Here is a 27,603-nt window from a genome sequence, read left to right on the forward strand (position 1 = left end):
CGCCTCGCTGCAGATAATCCTAAACAAATTCCTCAGGTTTGTGACAACTTCCCCCCCGCTACACGCGTATTATAGACTCACACTCTAACACCAACATGGACTATGTAGAACACTACATCAAGTACCTCGCTACTGGTTTTTTCAGCAAGTGTGAATCGAGTCACAACCACCTCTGCAGACTAATAGGGGACTATAGTTTGGACACGGTGCACAGACACAGGAGAGTTAAGGAGTCCCTGAAGTAAAACTTTCCTTGGAGGCAGAGGGTTTTTCATCGTTTTCCCCTCATTATTTACTTTTACTTTATTTTTTATTTTATTTGGTAACAATTGTATAGCTGGAGGTTATAGTATTTATACTGGAACTCCTTATGTACATATGTATATACCTAAATGTTTAATAAAGTTTATTCATTTATTCACTTCCTAGGAGCTTCTTACAGCTCACTGTCCGGTGATGGACAGTGTTGTCTGTAACGAGAGAACACTGTCCGGAGGCCGGCAGTGTACTGGAAAAAACTCCGGGCGCTAATGACCTCAGCTGTTGATGCGCCAAAAAAAAAAAAAAAAAAATTATTCACTCATTCATGGGTAAATGTTAGGGTAAGTCAGTAGTGTTTAAGTTGGCAGGAAGTGGGCAGTTCGTCTGTAATATTGCCTTCCACAGCTGATCCTTACTGTTCTTGTTCTTACTGCAGACCAAGATGATATGATTGGCTACAGATGTTGATTCCCTGTCACAGGAGATTATGGGATTTATTTCTATGCCAATACGTGCAAAATGATGAGGAGAGTAATTGTGGTTAAATCTCAACCTGCTTATGGTGCAGTAAAATCCTCTGTTAAACCATGGTTTAACTGGTATGGAGTGAAGTATTGAGGAGTAGAATTTTCTTTCAAGTGTTTTGTGAGGATGAGTAAATGTCAGGCCATTTTCTGTAACAGAATTAACTTGAGAATAGTTTTTAGTTTTACTTTACATTTTGCATATTATATACCAAACAAAATTGCATAATTTCCACTCCATGAGACATATTTTACTGCTTAAAACGCAGAAATAAATTATATATTAATAGTAATTAATATTTAAAATAAGTTACAACCGAAAAATTTGGCCTAAATAGCATTGCATTTACTATTTAGTGTGGTTGAACAAGAGAAAAAATAAACAAGCTCCTCCCCTCTCCAGTTGTGATGCGTCCTTGTGTTGCTTGAATCCCCAAGTACAATTTAGTAATGAACATCCCAGTGTAACATTGTAGATTACTGTAGAAACAGCGGTTGATTTTAAATATACCGATAAGTGCCGTGCTCTTGAACATGCAGCATGTCTTCTACATTTTCACCACTTTCATGTGTGTCGACATATTCAACGGTAACCTTGTTTTATCTTTCCTATTCACAACTGTAGCTATCTTTATAAATTTATTTAGATTAAACCTTACAGCACTTTATTTAAGATCTTATTATTTGAAAAAACAAAATAAATAACAAGCGCTCTATTTGATTTAAATATTTATTCTTTTCTGTACTGCAACCCATTTTTACGTAAATTCTGTTTGAAAGAGTGACTATTTTGGCAGAACTATGGGATATTCAGATGTAATTTTTTGCTACTGCTACATATTTGCGACAAGTTTGGGCTATTTCCATTAAAACAATCATTACTATCAATATTCGGCACTTTCCCAGCCAAAAAGCCATCCTTATTTCAGTGGTGAAGACCTGCACTTCTGGAGTCAATTCTTGTCGTTTCGCGAATATAGTAGAGTATTATCGGAGGAATTCACGAGTAATATTGTTATTTGCTCCGATTCTCTCAACTCACCGCTATCCTTGAAAGATTTATATTCTAAACATCCACCAATCCATGATATTCACACCCTACTGTAAAACTTTAGAAAGGAATGGACTATTGTGTCATCTATTTAGGTAACCAGTCACTCTGGGATTGAAAGAAACTTTGCTGCAATAAAAAAAGCGACCAGGATCACCAATTGCAATTGAGACGAACTTTCCAAGCATTAAGATTCGAAAAGTTAAGGGGTATTATAAATCAAAGGTGGCAGACAGCTGGAATGGACGACCGTTCCAAATAATAAGCTGAGAGCAATCAAAGACTCTGTGGAACCCTGGGGGCTCATCTTCCAGATCTATAACGAGAGAGCAGGCTTAAAAACTGACCGCACACGGATTGCCCAAGTAATCTTATGGGTGGCGATCTTATTCCCTATAACCTATAATTAGCAGTAAAACATATTTTCATGGAATTTCCTTCCTACTAACTTAGGAGGGGTCAAAACAGTATTCTCAACCTCTTAAAGGACGCCCTGAAAAACGATTCTAAGATGCGGTAATAAAATTTTTAAAAGACATCGGAGTATACAACAAAATTTAGATATTGCCAAATAAATAGGTTTTAATTATTTAATCAATTTATTTATTTAATTAAACATTATCTTTAAAGTTCAGGGATTAAACAGTTCTTAAGTATTCAATCCCAACCAATTGTTGGACATAAATTCTTAATGATTATGTTATGAGTTCAGTGAGAATGTATTTATATGGAATGCAATGTAAGCTTTAGAATACGATTTACAACCTTGAATGCAAAATAGTATCATAAACATCATATCATAATAACGGCAAGATTCATTGCTCCAAAAAATAAATAAATAAAATCTGATTGATTTCTAAATTTAACGTCTGCTGCGACTATTCTAGTGCGCCATATAGTCAAAATTAAAGACTACGAATAGCTAAAGTGCAGGAAAGAATTATAATACGCCTTCTTATAATTTATAAAGCATAGAAGCCCGTCTACCAAAGGTAATAGTTTGCTAACTACACTATCATTGATCTGGGACTTCTCTGGGATGTGCTTTCTGTAAACTCTCGAATTTCTGTGTTTTTTTTTCAGGAATCTGTTTCTACGTCTATTCACTTTTCCGTTTATAATACTCTGTTTCAGACGCTACTGATTAACCTTCCATGACCACCAAGTATAGAGCAGTATATCTGCAGTTAAGTACTCTGATTTTGTCGGCAATTGGAGTAATTAAGCTCTGAATTATACTTACCAAATGTTTAGTCTTCTAGCGTAGGTTCTCTTTACTAACCAGGCCTCCTCGTCCGACTTTACGAGGAAGTTAGACTCAAACTAAGATTTTATGCGTTTTAGGCATATACCAAGATATGCGACCTTTAAAAAAAACAAAAAAATTCTCGAGGTTTTAACTCATAATTTTCTTCGAATTCCAAATATATGAAACATAATTAAGTCAGTTGGTAAAACTAATTGTAAGTCGTTACATTATACAGAAATGTCACGCTACAGGAAGGTCTAAAACGATAACCACTCCCGTAAAATGAATTTTGTGGTATGAAATGCCGTTGAGAAATCTGGAGGATATGATAGCGAAATATTTCTGTAGCTTTGTTGCAATATATTCTGTCTTACGATAGCCATTAAAGCTGGATGCTTTAAAGATAGAAATGTCTTCATTAGCGAAAGGGGAAAAATACAATTCATTTAATTTAACACGAAACAATATTCTGTATTTTTTAAAGTTCTTTACCAAAAAATGTAGCCTGTATTTATTGTGGTGCAGGAGTAAATTCAGGCATGCCAATTTTTCAGATAATACTTCCTATTTCCTCATCCTCTCTTTCATGTTTTATGGCATAATGACCCACGTAATATTTTTAATTTTGAGGGTGTTTGTAATAAAAAAAAATTTTTTTCTGATTAAAAATCGCGCGACTAGACCTGTGCCTCTTGACTTGCGATTGTCTCTCAACGATCAGTTCGGAAAACGATGTCTAAACTAGCAGCAAGTGAATTCGCTGGACTCTAAATGCTGTCTACTGTATTGTGAATACAATAACTACTGCCATGGCATGATAATTTTCGGAACGTTTTAAGAATTAAGACCACGACGTACCCGTGTTGATAAATTTATGTTGAGCTGTAACTTTTCATTATCTGACAGTTTATATGGAGATCACCCCCCCAGGTTACAGGCAATCTTTAAGATATGATCTTACCAGAGAATTTAAGTAGTTCAAAAGTTGTAAAATAATGGAAATCTTTCCAAGTACTGACAATCAATGCTAGCTAGTCAATGGTTTATTTCGAATATAGTTTATTTGTTTTTAACATGTATATCGTTGTTAATGGTTATCAAATGGTTCTATCCAGGTCAGATATAGAAGAATAATTAGCTAAAATATAATGTATGTATGTGTATGTTCGGTAGAATTCTAGCTTATACTTACTGATTAGCCGCCACTCTCAGTCTGCTGTGCAGGACGAACTTAATCATTTACTGAAATTATTACAATTCTAATTTACGAATTCAGTCACTATCAGGTAAAAAATATACAGCTCATTATCAGAAAATGGCCAGAAGAAATTCTGCTGTAACTTCAATACGTTTAAAAGGCAAAAACTAACACCTCTATTCGATATTAGTTAATTAATTATTGAACGCCCGAAGGTTAGCTTCATGCTTCACGAGTTCTTCTATGTTTATTCTAATAAAAGTCAGCTGTTTGAAAATCCCGCTAAAAATCTGTGTTAGCTTTAAAGACATTGATGTGCTGAGCCGAGTTTAGTTCCTGCCCTAATTGATTTTGTAGTTCTTGGGGCATCTTTTAATGGGACATTATTCGTAAGTGGAATATATTCATTTATTTATAGGGCAATCTAGTGTAGAGACGTTTGAAGAAAATTTAATTTGTTGTAAGATTTGCAATATACATAGGTGACATATTTTTGAGTTCTCTGTTTTATTATTATTCGACTCAGGTGCCCTAAGGCATTAGGATCAAGATGGGCCTTTTTCCTTCCTATTAGAAAACCCTACTTCTCATCTAATTATGACATTAATTTTCAAAACTTACTCTATTCATTTACGGTACATTTTCAATTTGAATTTGCAATGTACAGAGCACGTGCATTCTTAAAGTTTTGGCCGTAGACTGAGTACAACGTTCAGTTCTACGCCTTTAACATTGTGTCCCTTCATGTTAAATCACCATTAAGCATAAAGAAATCAGCGGTACTATGCTACTTATATCTTTCCTAATCAGTTTTATAATCTTGTACTTACTATTCTTTGATTCAGGCAGCCCAATAGCTAGCTGCCTGTGATGGAAAACGGACTTTCGACCTACGTAGGGTTGGGAAGAACCCATCTTTCCAAATCTTCAGTCTAATTAATTGGATTCCTCTTTGCCCTGGAGCCAAGAAATGTATCACTGCATACTTCTGTCTAATACATTACGTCTTCATTTACATTTCTTTATCAGTTTTGATGAACACTCAGGTTTCATATGGCGCCCCACTATCAGAGCGCTCATCTTTCTCACCCTCACAAAGCGTTCCTAAGGGTGTGGACCCATTTCAGCATACTATCCTTAAGTGGGTCGCTAAGGGCCTTTTTGTTCGTGAAGCTTATGATTTACTTCTTATTAGATGACATTTGCGAAAGTGGTTACCGTGGCAAATGATTATGAAGAGATAATAATTTTAAATAAGAAAACCAAACTGTGATCTTCCACAAAACAGAATCTGAGACCAATAAAGGTAAACGTTAACTAGTACAAAAAAATAGATCAATTTGCACTGCTGAACTATTAACAAAATAAAAACGATTTTCACGAAAATGTTGAGCTTTGAAAATATTTGTTTTTTTCTTTCACCCCCATCGCCACCATCTAGATGACGGTTTTGACCAGTTTTGACTAGGTCCCAAGGTTTTTTCTCACTAAAAGAAATTATAGAGAATTTTGCAACCTGAAGTGGAGAATTTGTCTTATTCTGTAATCGAATATCCTCGGTATTGTTTATTGAATATTCAAATAAACTTTTTTTAATAACCTTTTGTCACACACACACAAAACTTCTGTAGTAAAGCAATATTTTACTGGTGGGATTACTTACAACCGATCAGATGTCGTGCATTATTCTTATAAGTAACGAATAACATCATTAAAAATGTAACGATTGAGTCCTCTAATCTAAGGGAGCTAGGAATTTTAATCTTTACCATTTAGCTCTAAGCAAGCTATAGTGGAGGATTGAATTTTTTTAAATCTTAAATTAAAATTACAAAAATTTTCTTTTAAAGGCACTTCTTTATTTATTGTTAAGAATAATAGGCATGGAAATTAGCAAAAGTAGATTATTTTTCAACTGTTAACAAATTGCCAATTTTTTTTTTAAACTATAACATTCATAAATGTAGAATAATTAAAATAGTTTAGCTGAAAGTTAAATAATTTATGTCTAATTTTGCATAGGTTGTTGGACTCTTGTGGTGGAAGAGGAGAAAAAGCCGATCTGTCTGACTACAGCCGTAGGTGAATCCGCTCTTTTCTCTTGCGGTTTAGATTTCCCACACGATGTACTAACACCGTATATTTTAAATTGGAATAAGGAGGTTAGTTTCAAATAATTATTGGTTGGTATTTATAAGAGGAGGAGCACTCACAGTTATTACAACTCCCATGATTAACTTTCCAATACTTATAGCGTAGATAATCAAGTAGTACTTTTTAACATTTATTTTGAAACAGTCATTTCTTCACGTTTTTCATAGTTGAATCTTTTCTCAACAGACAATCTAGACTTATTGCTTTAATCATTTATTTAATTATTATATATTTTTTATATAAGGCTCTGTTTTAATAATTTAATTTTACTAAAATGTATGCAACTGTAATTCACTAGATGTATATATTTAGATTTTTTTGAGTGACAAGGAAGTGGCTAAATGAAGATTTCTCTCACAAGTGGGATAGACTGGCCATTAATTTTTTTCGAATTTTGAAATTTTTAAGCTTCAAAATGAAATGTATGCTTTAATTCACTGTGGCACTCTGAATAAGCCTGATAGGCTATCCCTGTTCTAGACTATAGGGTGATTTTTTTTTTTTGTTTTTTAACAGGAGATGTTTTGCCGAGCCTTATTTCTCTAAAAAAATTAATTTTTATCCTTACCAAAACTATATAACGCTGGGATATTTTTGAGAGCATTCTACCATGTTATTTTCTATCAGATTGCTCAAAAGTTAGTTGGACTTAACTAGAGATTTTTCTAGTAAACCAATTTCTCATCCATTCGTCAATATTCTTCTATAGAAAGTACATATCATGTGGGAATTTTTAAAAGTGCGCACGAGTAATACACTCTTGATGGACCGTTAATGGTTGGTTCATTTGGCACTAACCTTTTTTACATTCCCCGTTCAGAGGAGATGGAGGTTACCGGTGTTATCGGAAGTTTTGTGGCAAATGCTCGAGTACTTGAGGTTGGTTTGATGTAAACTGTGATCATCGCCACTTAATGGGTACATTTCTTTCTAAATTTCTATCACCACCATGCATTTTTTTAAACCAACACTAGAATTGGAATTCACCACGGTGTGCAGTACGTAAAAAAAAAAATATTCTCTTTTTTAACATCTCATGCAGCAGCAGTACACTGTTATTTCCAGAATGACGTAAAACATTACTGGCATATCGTGGTTTTCTACTACAGATTTGTTTATTTGAAGGATTTATAAAAAATATTGAAACCATAAGAGTATAAAAATTAAAATAATATCGTGTTTGCAAACATCATACTAGTTGGATGGATTTTAAGGTTCTTGGAAATCTTTTAATAGGAAAACGATAATTTTGTTTTTTAATGCCCAATTATCTCTGGTGAAAAAGCGATTGGAAAATCTGTGTTCCTCTTAGCTACATTAAGAAGACCATAAACGTAAAACAATAATTTATTATTGTTTATTTGTTTATTATTATTATTATTTTTATCTTTACTTAATCATATCATTATCATTCTCGTTAAGGAAAATCCTTAATGATGTGGTGCCAAAGATAAATCGTTTGAAATATAAGTTCCTAACTTATAGATTTTGATTGATAAGTTGCACGTATTTAATGCAAAAAAAATAAAAGTTGTTATGACCATGAAAAAGAATAAAAGTATCCTTGCTTGCCCCGGTAGTCTGTTTCTGCCTTATAAAATATAATGCAATAAAACTAAATACACAGTGTAGATTTAAAATTATCACTGCGTGATGCTTATGTTTGGAAGTGAAGTATCTTCTGTATTATAGTTTAGGATTTAGCCATAGTCAGTGTCAAATAACAATATCCTTGCCCAGTAGGGGTTACACGTGAAAATTCTTGTGCACGTGTATGCACGTGTATGTGATTGTTTTCTTTACACTTAGTGAGAGTTGTACGCTGGTTGGTTTATACATGTCAGTGTACAGGATGAATGTGTTTTATGTAAATTGCCTTGAATTGTTAGTGGGCGTATCTATGTATTATGTTAGCCTATGGTGTGTTTTTAAATATATACAGAAAGATATCTAGAGCTGCATTACTATTCATTCTTTAATTTGTTTTCCTTCTTCATCAACTTCGATAATACATCCCGCTGTCCATTCACCCTTTTTAAACCTGCTTCCAATTCACTCAATGAACTCAATAATTTATTTCACTTTCAATAGTAACTTAACTGATCAGTTCCTTTTTCTTGTACATGTGGTTTAAATGATGCCTTAATGTAACTTTAATAAATCCTTTTTAATGTGACGGGCTATAAATTTATCATTATTAGACATTTATTTCAGTAATAATTAAGTTTGTTTAAAGAATAAATACTTTTAACAGTGTTTAAATGTGTACTTGTGCTACGTAGAGAGTGCTTCTAGAGATTTATTTCCGTTGATTTCTTCATGTTTTTTTGAACTTGCGTTCGAATATCATATTTATAGTTTAAATATCTATTAGATATAATCCCTAAATATCTTAGCAAAGAAAGAAGGGAGAAATTATATTTGCAAATCAGAATTATACAAGTATAAGAAATTTACTTTTGCCCAATATGTTTTATTTATTTATTTTCTCTAGCTGATTTGACAGTCCCTTATTATCTATCCTAAGTAGAAACTTAATAAATTATAATTACAAGTATTATTTATTTGTTATTAACTATGTAATTTTTGTTCACGTAAGACGAATTCAAGACTAAAATTTTATTTGAACTCTGTGATTCATATCTCGGCAGTTATAGAATAATTCTAACTTTCCCTTTTTCTTCCTAAATGTGCGAGTGAATGTGATTATTTAGAATAAAGATAAATCACAAGAATAATTTGGAATAGAGGTAAAATAAAGTACCTTTTTAATACTAACTGTGATGATGAAATACATCATTTATTGTTCTAACAGAAAAATATTTATGGGTGATAAAATGCCAGCGCAAGGGTCTGTGACATCTGATACAGTGTAAAAACTAGGATACTAGAATTATGAATGAAATGTTGAGTACTTGATGATTTGTGTACGTTTTGGCGATTAATCAACCCTTATACTTAACTTTTAAAATTGTAAGTTTTTGTTTAGGAGATTCATATAACATAGGTGCAGACATTGTATTCAAGTACTACAATTCAGACCCTTCTTCGAAAGAAGTGTGTCGTGCAGAGAAAAGACTTAAGGAAGTTCCTCTGATGTTTTTCATCTACTTTAAATGGTTAAAAAAAAAATTTAGGCTCGTAACACATCACATAGGCCTTAGATTTTATTTAATAGTTAATAAGAGAAATTTATAGTAATTATGCTACGTCAGGCGCCTCCGTCACCTAATTTGGTATTTTTTCGCCTGAAGGTTGCTTTACTTTTCCTTTTTTATTTAGAATTGAGTAAAATTCAACCCAAAATATTCATACTCCAAAACATTTCAATATCTCCGCGCGGAAGTACCAGCTCGCGTTAGGTTTAAACCATATAACAAGTTTGTTATTATTTTTTTAAACCTACAGCCAGTTCCATTAATGTTTTTAGCCAGTTATTATTATGTCTATATTGTTCCATAAAATAGAGTATTGTTATTACATGATGTTTAAAGCAAGGGGAACCAAGTCAGGAATCTAGAATTTTGAAGAGGCATCTAAGCACACACTTTCATTTTGCTAATTTTTCTTCAATACATCATTGTTATTTTTCATATCAGGGGATGTAGAAGTCCGTTCTCATTACTTTATTATCAAACCTTCCAAAAATGTTGTATTTTGAGTAAAAACATGAACTTCGGATTCTGTAAATAACTAGAGAATAAACATATGTAGGTTATGTATGGTATACATTATTATATTAGTTTTGTGGACAGGGATCGAAGATAGCATCAGTGCAAGATGGCAGAGTATCGTATACTCGTGAAGGATATGTCGGCCGAATAAGTGTTCATGTAGGAGACAGAAAAGCTTCTTTAAATCTAACATCAGTACGAGAACCTGACCAAGGATGGTATGAGTGTAGATTATTTTTTCCAAACCGAACGCCAACTACTCGACTGAATGGTACTTGGTTTCATCTTACTGTTCAAGGTAAGTTTAAGAAATTTCTTGTAAACAAAAATAATATTACAACTTTTAATTTATTTTTTTTCGGAATTTCGAATGTATACTAAATGTTAGTGTACTACATTACATTCAGTGCCGTTACGTGGGTACAACCAACCAAAGCTCTCCTCACAGTTCCTTTTTTCTTGCAAGCCGTTCTTACCTGGTGGTATCTTGTTGGTACAAGATCGCGGTCTACCTCTTCTTCTCGGTCCCACAACTTGTGCTACACATGTCACTCTAGCCATTCTGTCGGAATCCGTCCGTTGAACGTGCACGGACCAGCGTAGCCTATACTCTCTTATTACTTCCTAAGCTGATTCTTATCGTGACGTTACGAATCCTGTTCCATCTAGTATTCCCCTCTCTCTTCCTCAGATACCTCATCTCACTGGCCTTTATTTTACTTTCGTGTTTCTTAGTCAATGTTAGGACTCCTATTGTGTGAGTAGCGGGGAAATGTCGACCCTTCGTACTTCTTGACACTTCTATTGATCAGAAAAGACATTATACAGAATAAATATCTCTTTTTCAAAAATGGAGTAGCAATTAATTATATATTATTTTTTGTAAAATATCTCATTAAGAAAATATTTATACAAATTGAATGTATTAAAAGAATCTTATATTCTCTCACTCCTATTAAGAGAAAGAATACAATCGTGTCAAATTCATAATGACGTGTCAGTGTTTGTCATCAAGTTAATATTTATAATTGTGCGAGGGTGTAGTTTAATTAAGAGTAATTAAGTTAGCAGCGACATTACAATATTAAGAGATACATACCCACTTGGAACTGAATATTACAAGTGTAAAATTATTTATCTAGAGCTGACAGTAGTGACACAGTGACCCTGTATTGTAACAATTTAAAGAATTAACTTGTTACGAATAAATCGAACGTACGCGCGTTAGAATGAAGAACAGTACAAATTCACTTCTCACACACGCACCTCCGATACAGAAGCATTTTGTGAATGATTGGTCACCCCAATCATACAATGCTTTTAATTTTCTTTTTTTTAGATTAGCGGCCTTTTTTCAATTATTTTTAATTTTTCAGAATTTTTTGCATTCACAGGGAATACAGTTAGTTTACTTGGAAGCCTCTTAGAGAATAGTGCGTGAAATTAGTGAGGAAAGTTAGCAATTTAGTCTAACCTTCAGTGACTCAGTACTCACCATTAAAATAATTTGTTTTTAAAATAACATTCTAAACACAGCTAGCTGGACTGGAATCCGGAATATCCACAGCTGTGCCAGCGCATTACGACCCTATGTGTAATAGGGTGGGTCAAAAAAATCGGCTATTTTTTTTTTTACAAGTGCAACGGAAAAATGGGTTCCTAGACACCTTAAAAAAATTCCCACCAAATATGAGCTCTTAATTTTGAAGGGAAGATCCTCCGCATCGCAGTTTTTTATTTTTTTTTCAGTCCAATAGAAAAAAATTCATACCTTTCCATTAATTGACTGTACAAAAAAATGTTTCGAATAAATTTTGTAGGAAATTTAATGTTCTACAAAAAAGGTATCTTATATTTTTTTCGTAAACCTCGCCATTTGAAAGATATAAAGGATTTAATTTTGATTATTTTATGACAAATTCCATTTTTGTTTATGAATTTTATACCTCGACAATAAATGACTTTTACGAAATGCGAAATACTAATATTTGTTGGAAATTAACTGCTCTATAAAATCGGTGTCTTATGTTTTGGCGATAAAGTTAACCGTTCAAAAGATATTCATCATCAAACTTTCATGTGTACGGATTTTAAAAGTTTTTGATTAGATATTCGAAAAATTTCAATTTAATTTATAAATTTCATTTCTTGTCATTAATATAAGTATTATTTGAGTTTTATTTTCAAAATTATCAAAATTTTTCTTCATTTATTCTAAACATTTTAGTTTTAATCATTAGAAATCACGAGATCCTAGGGAAAATTTCTTCTCTAGAGAATTTTTGTTTCGTATTTTATTTCATCTGTTTGAATTGTGAACTTTGAACTAGCACCACCTACTTTTTACTTCATCGTTATGTTGTCGTTGGTTTGTATACATTTATTTCTACAGCATTTTTAGTGTTTCCAAAATTTATGGTCTTGTATATGTGATCGATCGATTAATTATTTACAAATATTGTGGTTACTACGTGAATTAACTTGATATTTATCGAAAATATGGATAAAGAAATCCATTTGATCGGAAAACTTGTGCAAAAACTTTCAGAACGTAAGTTACCAACAGTGAAAGAGGTTATGAGTGTTTTTTTTCATCAGCTCAAAGTTTTGAAATGTTCTGTCAAACAAAGTGCCAAAAATGCAGCTGATCAAGTTATTGAATTATGGAAAAACAACCAGATTCCGACTAGTGAATCGACTAGTGTAATAAAAAAAATTCTTCGCTATCATAATCGATGGTTGAAATTGCAAAAATCTTTTGCGCGAAAAAAATCATCAGGACGATGCAAAAATGAAATAAAATTTCAGAACGAACTTAAAGCATTATTTGATATTGTCGATAATAAATCGAGACAAATATACTTAAACATAAATAAAAACTTAAAAAATATTTTGACGTTTCTCAATCGATAACAACTAAAATTCGTGTAAATTTTCTTAAAAATCATAAATTAAATTGAAATTTTTCGAATATCTAATCAAAAACTTTTAAAATCCGTACACATGAAAGTTTGATGATGAATATCTTTTGAACGGTTAATTTTATCGCCAAAACATAAGAAACCATTTTTATAGAGCAGTTAATTTCCAACAAAAATTGGTATTTTGCATTTCGTAAAAGTCATTTATTGTCGAGTTATAAAATTCATAAACAAAAATGGAATTTGTCATAAAATAATCAAAATTAAATCCTTTATATCTTTCAAATGGCGAGGTTTACGAAAAAAATATAAGGTACCTTTTTTGTAGAGCATTAAATTTCCTACAAAATTCATTCGAAACATTTTTTTGTACAGTCAATTAATGGAAAGGTATGAATTTTTTTCTATTGGACTAAAAAAAAAATGAAAAACTGCGATGCGGAGGATCTTCCCTTCAAAATTAAGAGCTCATATTTGGTGGGAATTTTTTTAAGGTGTCTAGGAACCCATTTTTCCGTTGCACTTGTAAAAAAAAAATAGTCGATTTTTTTGACCCACCCTAATGTGTAAGCTATATTCATTGTGGAATAATTCACCCTCCTCACTATCACCCTATTCAGAACTCGTTAATCTAACTCAGGGCTCCTAAGGCATTAATTTTCTTAAAACCCAAAGCAATCGCTTAAAATTAAATTAAAAAAAAACAAATTCTCCAACCTATAAATTCATCAAAAGTGATTTGTAATAGTTAACCCCAAGTTGTTTGACCTAAGAAAAATCTAAGATGAATTCTAAACCGGAATTTCCGCGTTGGGAAAGTTTCAATCTTTTAAAAAGGAATGTGTTTTTTAAAGAGGAAACAAATTTTGCTTTTTACATTCTATCTTAATTTTTGTTTCTTCAAAGACATTTTTATTAATAAGTTTTATAATAAACATTTGTTTTAGAAGAACTTTAAAGGAATTTTTTTTTTGGGGGGGGGGTTTAAACTTTACGGCTAAAGTTCTTTAGACAAACATTTTAAAAAAATGTTTTTAAAAAAGTTTTCGCATCGTAAAAGTTCAAGTGCAGTAAAAACTTCATTAAGGTAAACAGTTAACTTTTTAATTAGAAAATTAAATTTTGATTATTGCTTAAAAGGAATCCTACCATCCAACCTGAGAGATTTTTTTTTTGTAAGGCACATATTATTATTATATTATAAGATATTATATTATATTATAAGACCTATTCCGAACCATTAACTATTTTAGATGGCTGACAGTCCCATTTAGGACGGTCAAGAAATGATTCATTCATTGCTTCAGTCCCTAGAAGATAAGCCAGAACGGTGTCTTAAGTTTTTAACGTAGATAATGTAAGACATGAACTCACATTCTCATTCACATTTCCTGCCTATGAATTCGAATATTCCAATATCAAACAGCCTAATTATTTTTACCCAAGAATACTCCGTGCAGGTATAGAAGAAACTATTTTTTTGAAGATTAATCTAGAATTTCAGTATCCCTATTAAAGCAACAAGAAAAGATGAAATGAAAGTCATCTTGTGGAATATTACTGGAGTACATTAGTAAAAGTGCAGGCGTTATAATTGTAGTCTATATGCTAGTGTTAGACATGTAGAATCAGTCATTAATTGCTATTATATTCCTAACAATAGATAACACGTGATGGTCTAATTAAAGGTTTTCTCACATCATTCACTTTGTTTTGTTTGAAGTTAATGCATGAACAGAAGTTATAACCTTAAATAAAACGTATAACTGCAGGATTATTCACTTAAAACGTTTTACAGTAAGCGTATTTTAGTAATAATTGTAAACTATAAATACGCTTGTACTAATTGTTTTATTAATTTAAAAATGCTTGAAATATATGTGCTACAAATTGTATGTATATCTTAGACCCAGGTGGCAAATTATTTCAGAAAAAGGTTATTTTAGAGAATTCTACTGGGTTGCAGTAGGGGTTCCACTCATTGCCGTTCTTGCAGTTCTTTAATGAAATCCTTTAATGGACTGCAATAATGCAGTTATTTAATGATGTTAACCTAACTTCTAAGGTATTTTATTTCTTACTTTAACTTGACTCATTTGTACGACTTCTGCCCTTAATTCACTCTAAATTTTCTCTTTAGTAAAAATTTCTCTACTGTCACAATGTTTATTGCACAATTTTTCTCGTTTGTGGGCTTTGTTTTCGATCCACGTGCCGCCATGGTTTCAGACACCTGCACGATTTAGACGAAGGGAAATCTTCCTCAGTTTCGCCTTCTAGCTACATGCCAAAAAATTACTAATTTTTTCATTATGAAACTCTTCGTTCACTATTGTGTTCAGGGATTGTGCGCTTTGTATCTAACAATTTTCTTGTAAACTGTTGCAGACTCTTTTAAAGATTCACTTTTTCAATGCTCGTATCCTAAAAGCCCATTTCTATCGCATTTAGTGCATTATGAATATTATAATATTCTATAATTCTTGCTCTAATCCATAATATACTGCACCAGGCATGTTCTTATATCCCTAGGCCTCGTGAGGTACATTTTACGCTTTGTAGGGTAAACAAATTAGATTAATTATTAAAATATTTAGTAAATGAAATATATTCCAATGGAAGGTCATTGTAAAAGAGAAGGTGCTCTTTGTAATATTTTATTTGTTTAAGGCAGTGATTTACTCGGCATTCCTCCAATGAATCAAACCGTTTCTGAAGGGGAAAGTGTAACATTGGAATGTGTCTCAAAAGATGAAACAGCTCGAGTAGTATGGTTCAAGGATGGACTTCCTTTGGGTCCTGTAGGACAAAGAGCTTGGGTCAGCCCAAGCGGTTCATTAACCATTTCAGAAACTCAACCAACAGATTTAGGGCTGTACAAATGCGAAGTTATTAGCATCGCTGGGCAAACGCAGTCAGCTACAGCTTTTCTCAACGTTAAATGTAAGTATTTTGCATTTCCTTCTTGACATTTTAAATAAGAGTTTTTATATTACAGAAGATCGAAATGGGTACAGAAGTAAGAAGGGAAATGAAATATATTATAAAATCCTTTTTTGGATTCATAATTAAAAACAGTAACTAAATCTGAATAGTAAAGAATACAAAATGTTCAAACTAAGAGAATCCTATGTGTTACAAAAAGCGGCTCGAATTAGAATTAAGCCTGTAATTTTCTAATTATTAAACGTTTTTGGACATTATGACACCATTCTCAGTGTATAATTCGTCCTTATTTATAGTTGGAATTTCTTTGTTATTAAATTATAGTTTTTAATAGATTATTTTTTGAAGAATTATTGAGAGATTAGTTCTTTATTAGTTAAGTATATTTAGAACCTTGAATAACATCTTAAGGCACTAAGGCAAGACGCTACTTTTTGTAAAAATTTGATTTTTTATTCATATATGTTACTAAACAAGTAATATTGAATTTAATTGTGTCAGTTTGTGTAAGGAAAAAATGGAACATCAGTTTTTGTTTGTATTGAAATAAGTTTCGTTTTTTTTTTTTGAAAAAGAAAAAAGATTTAGGGCCTTAGATTTGTAATAGAGGATTATCTGTTATGAGGGTACAGTATGTATAATGCACAGAGTGATGGAAGCATATAAAAAATGGGGTATAAATATAAATTTAGCAAAAACTGAATGTATGTTGACAACAAGCGAAGAAAAACTAACTATAGAAGACATCCCAAGAATTAAGCGATTCATATTCCTGAGCTCTACCATCAGTAAGCTTGCTTCAAATAAAAACGATGTATTACAAATAAATGTAAGCGCAAAAAGAACAATCGACGTTCTGAACTTCAAATTATAAAGTGGCAATATTTTAAGTATTATCTAAGAGATAATATGTAGAAGCTTGGCATAAAGTATACATGCTGCTGAGACTTGGACCTTGGATAAGACTAAGAAGAAAAAGCTTCTAGCCTCCGATGGATCTAGATGGATCACCGGAGAAGGACAGCCTGAATACCAATACTTAAAAAAAGTAAGAAACGAAATAAGAAAGAAAATGACCTTTTCAAAAAATGAGCTACTGAAAATGGAAGTAAATAAACTTAGATGGTACGGTCATATAAAAAGAATGGAAGATGGAAGAATGGCTAAGGAAAGCCTAGCCTAGGAAGCCGAAGCAAGAAGAAGAAATGGCAGACCTAAGGAAAAGTGGAAGTGGATAAATAGTGTCCGAGAAAGCTTCCAGGTTACGGACTGAGATAAGAGAGCATCTGTAATAGATCTATTTGGAACGTGAAATTAAAAGAAATGTTCGATAAATATCCTCAAAATAAATCGATTTTTCTTAAAAGTATTTTTGGTATGTTTGTTGCAAAGGACTTTGTTTTTTATTATTATCTACCGAGTTTTAGGCACTGAAACAGTTCGTCGTACATTTGACTGCCATTCAAGTTCAAGCTAGAAACAAAGACAGAAACAAGACCACAAAAACAATAAATAAATAAATTTATAGCAGAAGTGCTATCCATTGTAAAAATGTAGATCAGTTCAGAAATCTTAGCTAGATTTACATTCTACTAGGAATTGTACACGTTTACGTTTAGCTTTAATTAAATTTGTAATAATTGTAATTATTAATTAATTAATTACTTAGTGATAAATTCTCTCCGGATTTTTATGTTAAAAAAAAGTTCATAAAATTGAAAATTATCTGCTCTCATTTGTTAATCATTTAACTATGACAAAAATTATAATCTCGAAAAATAACGATAAATATAACAAAATAAACAAAGAAGTGAACATAATATTGACATGGTCAATGGTATGCTGACAGTAAATAATCAAACTGACATAGAAAAACATAATTTAACCCACACTCCGTATGAATCTGCTAAACTACAGCCACATCCGGCCATTTAACTATCATCGCAAGATCTTACAAACTATATACACTTTTGTTCACTTCCTTCTCTGTTTTGGTAAGAAAAGAATATCTAAGTTTGTAAATATTAGTTATTAATTAGTTATTTTCTACTGTTATGTAAGCTGGCAAATTGCAATAATTTCCAATTATCAAAAATTAGTAATTTCAAGTTGAGGTCCCTTGGTTTTGAAACGAATATTTGAAGCAAAATTTTTTTGTATTTGTTTTTTGTAGGAAAATATTTCAAGTAGAAATTTCGCAAAAAAAACAAACGGAAATTTCATTTTGGTCCATATTCTTAATGAAGCTACCTACAACTTTATTGGTTGAAAGAATCTTAACAGCAACAACGTATAAGATTATCACTGTCAAGAGGATTTTATGGAAATTATTGGAAATCTGGATGAAAGACTTCAAGCGTTGTGTGGGCGAGGTTGATCTGTTTTGAAACTGTAAAACGCCTTCGTTAAATCCAGGAACACTGCTAGTGCTTCTTCGCCTTTATAAAGGAAGGAAATTATTTGTTAAGATATTTCTCTGAAAACCAAATTGATTGGTCGCGATTAATTTGTTATAATCAAGATTCCTCCACCCTGTTATCTTCAAAATACTTGTGACTAATGGCAGTAATTTTTTTTTTTTTTTTTTACAGCTTCAAGGGTTACTATTCGTGTAAATTGGACGAATCAAAGTTCGCCAATTAACGGTTTTATAATCGAAAAGGTTTAATGTTGAAATGATGTGGTGTAAGCGTGGACTAGATCTACCACTTGTACAACGGCAAATAAAACCTTAAAAGTTAATTTTTTAATGGTTTTAGCTCTGTGTGCCTTGTTCTCCCTATAAATGTTTTATTTTACCTTAGAAAAGAACTTATTAGATTTGTTATCATATTTATGGGATGTACGCACTCCCTCACCTTCCGAAATAATCTCTTCGAAATGTAGTTATTTTTTTTATGATAGTTACAATTCAAATTTGTATTATTTATTTATACAGGGTGATACATTTAAAACGCACCAATTGCTAATAACTTTTTAGGAAAGCGGAATTCCGAAAAAAAACCACGAAGTGAACTATATGTTTTTGTTTTTTTTGGTCTAGTTTTCAAATTTTTCAACATTCAAGGAATGTTTTTTATTAGGTCATCAAAATTGAAATTGTAATAAATATATAACGGTATTGCATAATTTAAGAAAGAGTATGCGGTTAATGTTAATACAAGGACATTCCCATAGTATGGTTATATGAAGTGATTAAGTTCCATGTTAGGAAATGTTTAATGAATCTCTAGTAAATTGAGTGTGAAATGGGGAATGAAAGAATTTAAGAAATTTTTTCTTTAAATGTGCGGAAAAATAGAACCGCTTTCCTGTGGATAACATTTATTTAGTGGGAATCATTTTGTTTTTAATTAATTAATAATTCTTTACATTTTATTTGAGGTCATATAAAATTAAATGAACAGCATTTAATTATATATATCCTGCGTTCTGCACTGGTGATCTGTTTTGTGTTTCACCCTTCAAACAATGTTACATAATGTTTACAAAAGAGAGCACTGTTTCGTTTCTCTTAAGGTTCTATCAATCACTAACATTCAATGAAGCCGAAGCGCTTATTTTGTTTATTTCAGTACTTTGTTTTTTTTAAATTTCCCACACTGATTTTTGTTTTTTCTTTCCAAAGTTTCATGTTCTCTAACGCTAATGTTTCTTTCACTCTCTCCGTTCTAAGTGTAATCTAAACATTATAAGTCATTTACATATCTACAAATATTTTTTACATTAGATGTTGTTTGATTTAGCTGATGGTTTAAAGTGCATACTTATATAACAATAAGGACAATAATGATCGATCAGTCTATCTGAATATTGAAAAAAAGTAACTCTAACTGTAAAAGTAAGTAAGGTAAAAAAGTAAATTATTCCAAATAATTTTCTTTTAACTTTTTGGTTCTATAAAATTGCACGTCTGTTATTTCTGTTAGCAAATTTTTACAAGAGCAATATTGAAGCAAAGTTGTTAGAGAGGGGTGATCCACTCAGTGTTGTTTCAGTTTATTGCATTCTAGTGCTTTTATCTTCCATGTTCCTGCGGTTTTAGAGAGATTACTAATTGTCTACCGCATGAATTACATATACTGCATTAGAAACATGAATGAACACATCCGGATGTTAATAACAATAGAACTCGTAACTTCCTTAAAAAATAAAACCAACTTTATACTATTTAAATCTGTGAATTGTTTTTATAATATTGCTGTTTAATGAAATTTTATGTTTTTATTTTCTTTTTATGATGTTCATGTATTATATTACTGTTCATTCAGTTGTTTGCTAAAACTTTTAATGTTTATATTCTATGGCTAAAAATTTGCTTCCATTACATCGATTTCCCATACTATTTTTATTCTTTCACTACGTATAATTAATTATTTTCCGGCTGATCATTTTTTCCAAATAGATTTGAGGTTCTCTCAAATGAAACAAAAAAGTTTGTAAGCATACCTTGGTGATTTTGAGCGACAGCCAAATGTTTTATTTGACATGACTATCCAGCGTAAAAAAGCGTTCGTCAACTAAGATGTTGTAAGTAAAAAGTAGACTGCTAACAGATCTACATTATTGTCATTATTGCTTCGCTCCTATTCAATGGACTGTCCACGACACCTAATTGGTAGTTGAACGTAAAGCCCGCCTGAAAAAATAGGCAATTACTTCACTTTTTACCTATTCAGTGGTGTTGGTTTAGTTCGCTGATATGTCTTTGTGGGTTAGATTAGAAGTGATTGGGATTCGATGTAAGTTCTGCTATTGGTTACCCGAAGCTTTATTTGTCTGATTACTAAGAGAAGGTACTATAATTGTGTAAATTTTGAAGTTTCGAACTATTTGGGAGCTGTCAATGAAATTTCGCATTCGTTATTATGGCATAGAGTTTAAGTAGCTAGCGCACTTGGCAAAAGTGAGGAGATTAAAGGAAAAAAATGATTGTAATAAAGAAATAGATTTGGACCCAAGGAAGAAAAGTTCTCCAAGAAGACATCATAATTGTGGATACAGGAGATAGATGAACAAATTTGTAACAAACATTTAAAACAACAAATGAGTGAATTAAAATTAAATCTTGAATTTAGTTTTGCCAAGCTGCTGATTCCTCAAACTCATAATACTTTTTTTTCCACAATATATTATAAAAGTTATTTTTATAATTGAACAGATAAAGCAAGAGTGATTTACACACCAAAAAAAGTGTTCCTTCCATTTGGTAGACCCGGCGTGTTAGACTGTCAATATTCTGCTAATCCACCAACAACTAAAGTCAGATGGGAGAAAGATGGATTTCTATTCGACCCGTTCAATGTTCCTGGAGTATTTCGAAGAAATGGATCTCTTTATTTTAACAAGGTGAGATTATTTGATGTTAATTTATTAGTTAAAAATGTAAAGTGAAAATATAAACTGTAATGAAAATAATTACAGATTTTTGCGGCTAAAATGATCCATCTAACAGAATGAAACATGATGAATTATTACTAGTAGTTTCGAAATTTAACTAGGAGGTGCATGATTCCCAACTTTTTTTGTTTTCTTATATTGTATTAGAGGAAGTATTGCCGATTTCAATGAATTTTTTACCTAATAGTAGAGAAAAGTTTGCTCTATAGCTGTGATATAAATAGTAATGTTTTAGTGATAACAGTTATTAAGATATAGAAGGTTAAATTTTGGAGGTTTTGCAAATCCCTCAAATTTCAAACCTCTATATCTCTCTTCATATTCTTCCGATTTTAATGAATGCTTTGCCGAATTTAGGGAAAAGTTTGCTCTATAACTGGTATAAGTAGTAAAGTTTTAGTGATAACAGTTATTGAGATATAGAAGGTTAAATTTTGGAGGTTTTGCAAATCCCTCAAATTTCAAACCTCTATATCTCTCTTCATATTCTTCCGATTTCAATGAATGCTTTGCCGAATTGTAGAGAAAAGTTGTATTTTTATTTAAAAAATAAACAAAACATGGAAGTATGTTGGTATAAGCATTTTTTTTTAAGCTTTTAAAATCTTATCCTCATAATTACTTCGTCTTTTTATAACGTCTTTCTTTTTAACCATTGACTAATGGTTTGATTATGATAGATTAATAGATATTACAGTAATTCTAAGTTTAGTGGTGGGCTACTTGAACAAATCTTTTGTATATGAAAATAGCCAGCATTAGAGTTTGTGACATCTAATAAATTCCAAACAATATTAATGAAACCTTAATGTAGTAAAGTTACTTAAATGACTAGAATGAAGTTTTAATGAAATGATGGGCACTTGCAGATTTGTGTACCTTTTTTCGTTTAATCAACCCCCATACTTAACTTTTTAAACTGTATGTGTGAGTTAAATAGATATTTACATATAATAGAATAATGTGCTGAATGTTCTTCATGTGCGTCATAAAATATTACTGTTTAATTTTGGCTTTATTGAGAGTAGAATATATTGAAAGAAACCTAAGTAAAAATAAAATGTTGAACCTAGTTAATTCTAAAGCTGCGTGGTGAAATGTTTGTTTTCTTGGACGAATGTAATGTTGGGGAACACTTTTAACTTGGTATTTCTGGAATAAGTGTGAAACGTTTTTTTATAAAAATAAATCTTGTACGTAAATTAAAATTCCTTGATGTATATATTTCATGAATTTATGTTATTAGTTTAAACTATTTTAAATCATCACAAAAATTTACATTACTGAATTTCTTTGGAACGCCGAAAAGTTTAAAAAAAGAGAAAGAGAAGCATTGGTCCATGAAGTGAAAGAAAAAACCACAGTTAAAGGTTGATCATTCAGTAACTTAAAAGGCAGAGCACATACCTTTTAAGAAATTAAAACCTTATTACTTACGTTTTAATTCTTCTGGAACCTAAAATTGTTTTTATAAATAGGTAAACCTAGATAGTTAAGTTGATAATTATATCTTTATGGAAAGTAATGCTAATCGATTATCTGCTCAAAAGGCAAAGCTATGTAGTATATGTTTGGAAGAAACAGAACCAATTTAGAAGGAATATATTTATCGCAATCATGATATTAGCTTTAAAATAAGTGGATGCGCGCAATCTTTTAATACGAAGTTAAGTCAACTTCAATATTAAGTGAAGTAAGATTTATTTTCTAGGATACATATTGAAATTTTTTAGTTCCAGTTTTTTATTTTTGGTTTAATTCAGTAGGATTACTCTTTAGCCACATCCTAGACGGGGTATTTGCTAGCCACTTCCTCCGGCTCTGGGTTCTTAGCCTAACTACAAAAACGTAACACTCACCTTTTCAATATTCACGAAGAATAAATGAAGGTGATTGGTAAATTATGCTAGATTATGAACCTCCCAAGCACTTGCATAATCAGTGACCTTCACAGTCCATGTGGAACTGTTTGCTTGTGGGCTTGGAAGTTAACTGTTATTCCTAAGAAAATCGTAGATGACCTCGAAGAAATGTCAAATTTCACTTCTGTGAAAAGTTTTACAAAACCTCTTTGACTACTAAAAAGTTTCACAAATTAAGAATTAATCTAAATTAGATTTGGGGTCAAATTTGAATTATATTAAATTTGGTTAATCACAATTAAATCAGTCTAAAATTCTGAGACTTAAAATTTCTTTATACCAAACAGCATTAAAGGTATTGGTAAATTATTCTAATTGATCAAATTCTAATGAAGGGTATTATTTTTATAAAGAAACCAATCGCTTGTCGCTTTAAAGCATTTGTTTACTAAGTGTTTACACTTTGTATGTTGTCTAATCTAAAATTGTTTTGAAGGTTGAGGAATCTCATGGAGGAGAATATACTTGTACGCCGACGAATGAGATTGGCAGTGAAGGTGCATCTGAGCCAATTCATGTGGTTGTACAACATCCGCCTGTTTTCACTCTTACACCTCATAATATTTACCTGAGGAAGCCAGGCGATTCTATACATATGGTTTGCGATGCGCTAGATGGTGAGACTAGACCAACAATAGTTTGGTTCAAGGTTAGTAAAAACATCTTTGAGAAAAAAAAAAAATCTATTTCGTGTTTATTGATTACTTACTCTTAAGTTTAGAAATTAAGCTATACGAGGGACTACTAAGGATATTGATATTCCTATTCATATTAAATCAGTATCTGGAAACAAAAAACTCTGCTAAATGTAATTATTTAAAATTTAATATACGTAGCAAAACAAAAAACAAAACCAACAACTGCAAAACAAAAACATCTAGTAAATTGTTAAAATATAAAGTTAACTAAGTATCCAATAAGCATGGATGATTAAGTTACATTACTTTGACATTTTTTGGCATACGGCTGCCTCAGAAAGGCAGTGAACCCAGTAAATCATTCGGCAAATTTCTAAAACGGACTCTAAAAAAGCGAATCACTCAAAAAAGCTTTCTTGTATTTAACTATTTAAGTACTCAGTACTCTTAATTATTTATTTTGTAATGTCTGTTTATTACATTAGGTATACATTTTTTTTTACAGTTTAGTTTGGTTGACTAATAACCTTAAGCAATACAAGCGTTAGATTAGTTTGGTGATTTTAAATATAAAGCTGATACTTTATAATTTTAATTAATTCTTAGAAGGTTTTGCAAACAGTAAATATGTAATTTTATTTGCTGAATAACAAATTCTATTTTTATGGAAATGGTCAATTGGATAGATGTTGCGTTCTCAGTTTTATTAGTTTTTAAAATATTACAAAAGAGTAGGTATGTATATGATATGTTATTTTAAGAAAATATAATCTTCTCGTGGTTGATATTTCATTTATAAATTACGAAATATTAAGAAAACAAAAGACTATTTAGAAATTGTATTTATTGTCTATATGACTAGAAAGACGGTAGTCCGTTGCCGGCGGATCGAGCAACTATTTCTGGGGGAAATCTAACCATAAGTGACATCAAGGAAAGTGATCGAGGTATGTATCAGTGCGTAGCTTCCAATGAAGCTGCCACCATCTCCGCTGATACGGAACTGTTTATTGAAAATACGTCACCAAGGGGACCACATAATTTAACTGGCGAATCTGGACAGAATTATGTTACTCTAAATTGGCATCCTGGTATTACGGCTTCATCGTCACAGTTTTCCGTAGCGTGAGTAATATTCATAATTCTGTTAAATTAATTTTTAATTCCTAATTGTCAATAAGTTTTTTTTTTATAATTCTTTTAGTTAAGATATGTTCAACCAGTTGCCTCTATTCCTGTTTTTAAGCCCCTCATGGCATCCTTGTATTAGAAAATCGGCAACGAAAAATTAGTGTAAAATCAGTATAAAGAATATTATTTCTCCTCGCTAATTCGACATTTAATATTTTAAATATATATGCATGCATTGCATAAGTCTAATATAACAATTTTTTATTATTAGAGTAAGGGCTGTCGATAGCCAAGATTGGCGAACAATTAGAGTTACTGGAAATAGAGCTACCATATCCTCTCTAGATCCTGGAAGGGAATATGAGTTTATGATTCTAAGCCAAGATCATAATGGTGACGGCATGTTCAGTAAACCTCTGCGAATGTTAACAAAAGGTAATGAAAAATTTGAATAGTTACTGGTCATATTTTGATATCCCGTGTAAAAAAGAGCTCCGAGAGCCATAAACCGTAGATATTGACGCTATTGACCGAAGAAGTCCTAGAATCATCTTCCTCACAGAAACGCACTCTTATTCTAATAAATTCTTGTACAGATTTGATTCGAAAATAATAATGCACTGTATCATTATTCAAAGAAAAAATTTTTATTTTTTTTTATTATTACTACCAGAAAAAAAACGGTAGAGAGCTTCAGGACTATCAGAATAAATATTGTATTTAAAGGAAAAGGTGTCTTTCTAGCACCCTCTTTTAATTTATAAAGTTTTTGATCAATTTTCATTTTAATAAATTTGAAAAATTTTGTTTTATTGCTAAGGCACTGCTTCAGATGCTCAAGTCAGCACTCCTATTGGAATCCATGGACCATTAAGTAAGTAAAATTGAACTTATAGGAGCGACGTTCTTTCATATCTAGAAATTTATAGATTTTGTAGCATACTAACTTGAATGTCCATTATGTTCAGGCAGTTCACAACAAATTGGTCCTCCTCGAAGATTGCGAATTTTATTGGGTGTAAGTGGTTACGTTTTGGAATGGGATAGTCCAAGTTACGGCGCTGAATTTTTAGATAGATATCAAGTTTTTAGAGCGGAAGAAACCACTGAATATAAAGGGGAAGAAGAAGGATTACCACTTGTCCAAGATACTACTGACACATCTTATCTTGGTAAAAAATATGTTAACTTGTTTTCTAATATATACAGTGTATATATATTATAATAATGCATTTACTTTCATGCCTTTCAAAATACGAAAAAGTAGTTATATTCGTGCGAGTTAAATAGATTGCAAAATTTGATTGTAATTTCTTTTTCTTTTCAGTAAACAAAGGTTAAGACATGCTTCCTTTTGTTCGGCTATTATACTAATTTTAGTAACCCTCCTAACCTCTCGCCCAACCAAAATCTCCCAAATGTAGAACAACAATTTTCTTTTTTTCAAACCAGCAAGCTTGCTTTAGTACCTAGCCCTAGAAGAGACTTCTTCAATTTTATTCCCCCCTTTTAACCTGTAAACTTCCTTTTGCAAAGACTTTTTTTTTAGGGCTTAGAAACTATGAATGTTCTATGAATTTTCTGCTTAAAAGGAAAAGTAGCCAGTATCAAATACAGAATTTTATAGTTTAAAATCTCTTTTCAATTTTCCAAAAATATATCTACATTTTGTCAAAAATAATTGGAAAACTTGAAAAATTAAATAGTTTAAAAAAAAGTAGACATAGTATAATTGATATTTTTATTCTAGTTGGTGATCTCCAAGAAAATTCTATTCATCATTTCCAAGTAAAATCTCTATCTACCGAGGGAAGTGAAGCAATAAGCGAAAGATACATTTTGCATGTACCTTCATACCAAAAAGCTGAAACTTTCTCTTTATTAGTTGCAGCATTAATTGGCTTTCTTATTGCTATTGTTATCATGTGCATTTATACTAATAGAATGTATGTTAGAAGTCAAATTGAAATGCTCAAAGGACCGCGACGTTAAAATTCTTAGACCTGGCTTTGTTTTTCTATTGCGAACTAAATTATCAATATTTTATTGTAAAAAAAACTATTGTTGACTTATTTTTCCTCTTGAATTTCAATTGGAATTGATTTTTGCTGGAAGGCGTGCATTTAAGGATATTTTTTTAACGAGAGAGTGAAATAAAAATACTTTATGTAAGAATATAAATATTATTAGCGTTTATAAAGTTTCAATAATTAACTATAAAATGTCAGTATTTTTTAGAAATATTACGATGTGAATTTTCATCAACAATTTACACAAGTATTTATAAAATCGATAAGAAATACGCAGAATAACGTCCAATCCTGTTGTGTAAATAAATAAATTGCACATTTTATAGATTTTAAGTACATAAATATGTTATGTAAGTTTCTTCTCCCATTTCTTCATGTGTCAGAATAATTGTTTTTTTTCTTCTTCTTTTTAGATTTAATTGCTAAACTTCTATTTAATTTATTTGTATAAGTTGTATTCATTGAAATTTGTTTACTTATATATAAATATTTTTTTTAGTGATG

At 31.3% G+C, this 27,603-nt stretch overlaps 1 protein-coding gene and 1 long non-coding RNA gene across 2 annotated transcripts; one reads left to right on the forward strand and one right to left on the reverse strand.

Annotated features, from left to right (window-relative positions):
* Window positions 1–596: 596 nt before the first annotated feature.
* Window positions 597–4,417, reverse strand: LOC141457161 (uncharacterized). The gene is made up of 4 exons (XR_012460222.1): window positions 4,278–4,417; window positions 3,080–3,201; window positions 815–935; window positions 597–733 (listed from the first exon to the last, which is right to left on the reverse strand). It is a non-coding gene; the product is annotated as an uncharacterized lncRNA (long non-coding RNA).
* On the forward strand, window positions 1,216–27,358 carry bdl (borderless). Its single transcript, XM_074133727.1, has 11 exons — window positions 1,216–1,374; window positions 6,306–6,445; window positions 10,193–10,409; window positions 15,703–15,975; window positions 21,140–21,327; window positions 23,737–23,949; window positions 24,801–25,063; window positions 25,341–25,504; window positions 25,890–25,943; window positions 26,038–26,241; window positions 26,820–27,358. Exons 1-11 carry the CDS (start codon window positions 1,320–1,322, stop codon window positions 27,059–27,061), a joined length of 2,013 nt encoding a protein of 670 aa, XP_073989828.1. The 5' UTR covers window positions 1,216–1,319; the 3' UTR covers window positions 27,062–27,358.
* Window positions 27,359–27,603: the final 245 nt, after the last annotated feature.

The sequence above is a fragment of the Rhodnius prolixus genome, unplaced genomic scaffold, assembly GCF_049639745.1.
Source record: "Rhodnius prolixus isolate KJV_2025 unplaced genomic scaffold, Rpr scaffold_10, whole genome shotgun sequence".
NCBI lineage: Eukaryota > Metazoa > Arthropoda > Insecta > Hemiptera > Reduviidae > Rhodnius > Rhodnius prolixus.

Bases quoted from the DNA above. Each gene is read 5' to 3' on its own strand.
- bdl (XM_074133727.1), top strand. From the start codon at position 1,320: ATGCAGCATGTCTTCTACATTTTCACCACTTTCATGTGTGTCGACATA. The intron at 21,328-23,736 runs GTGAGATTATTT...ATTGTTTTGAAG, and splicing joins GATCTCTTTATTTTAACAAG to GTTGAGGAATCTCATGGAGG. The intron at 23,950-24,800 runs GTTAGTAAAAAC...CTATATGACTAG, and splicing joins CAACAATAGTTTGGTTCAAG to AAAGACGGTAGTCCGTTGCC.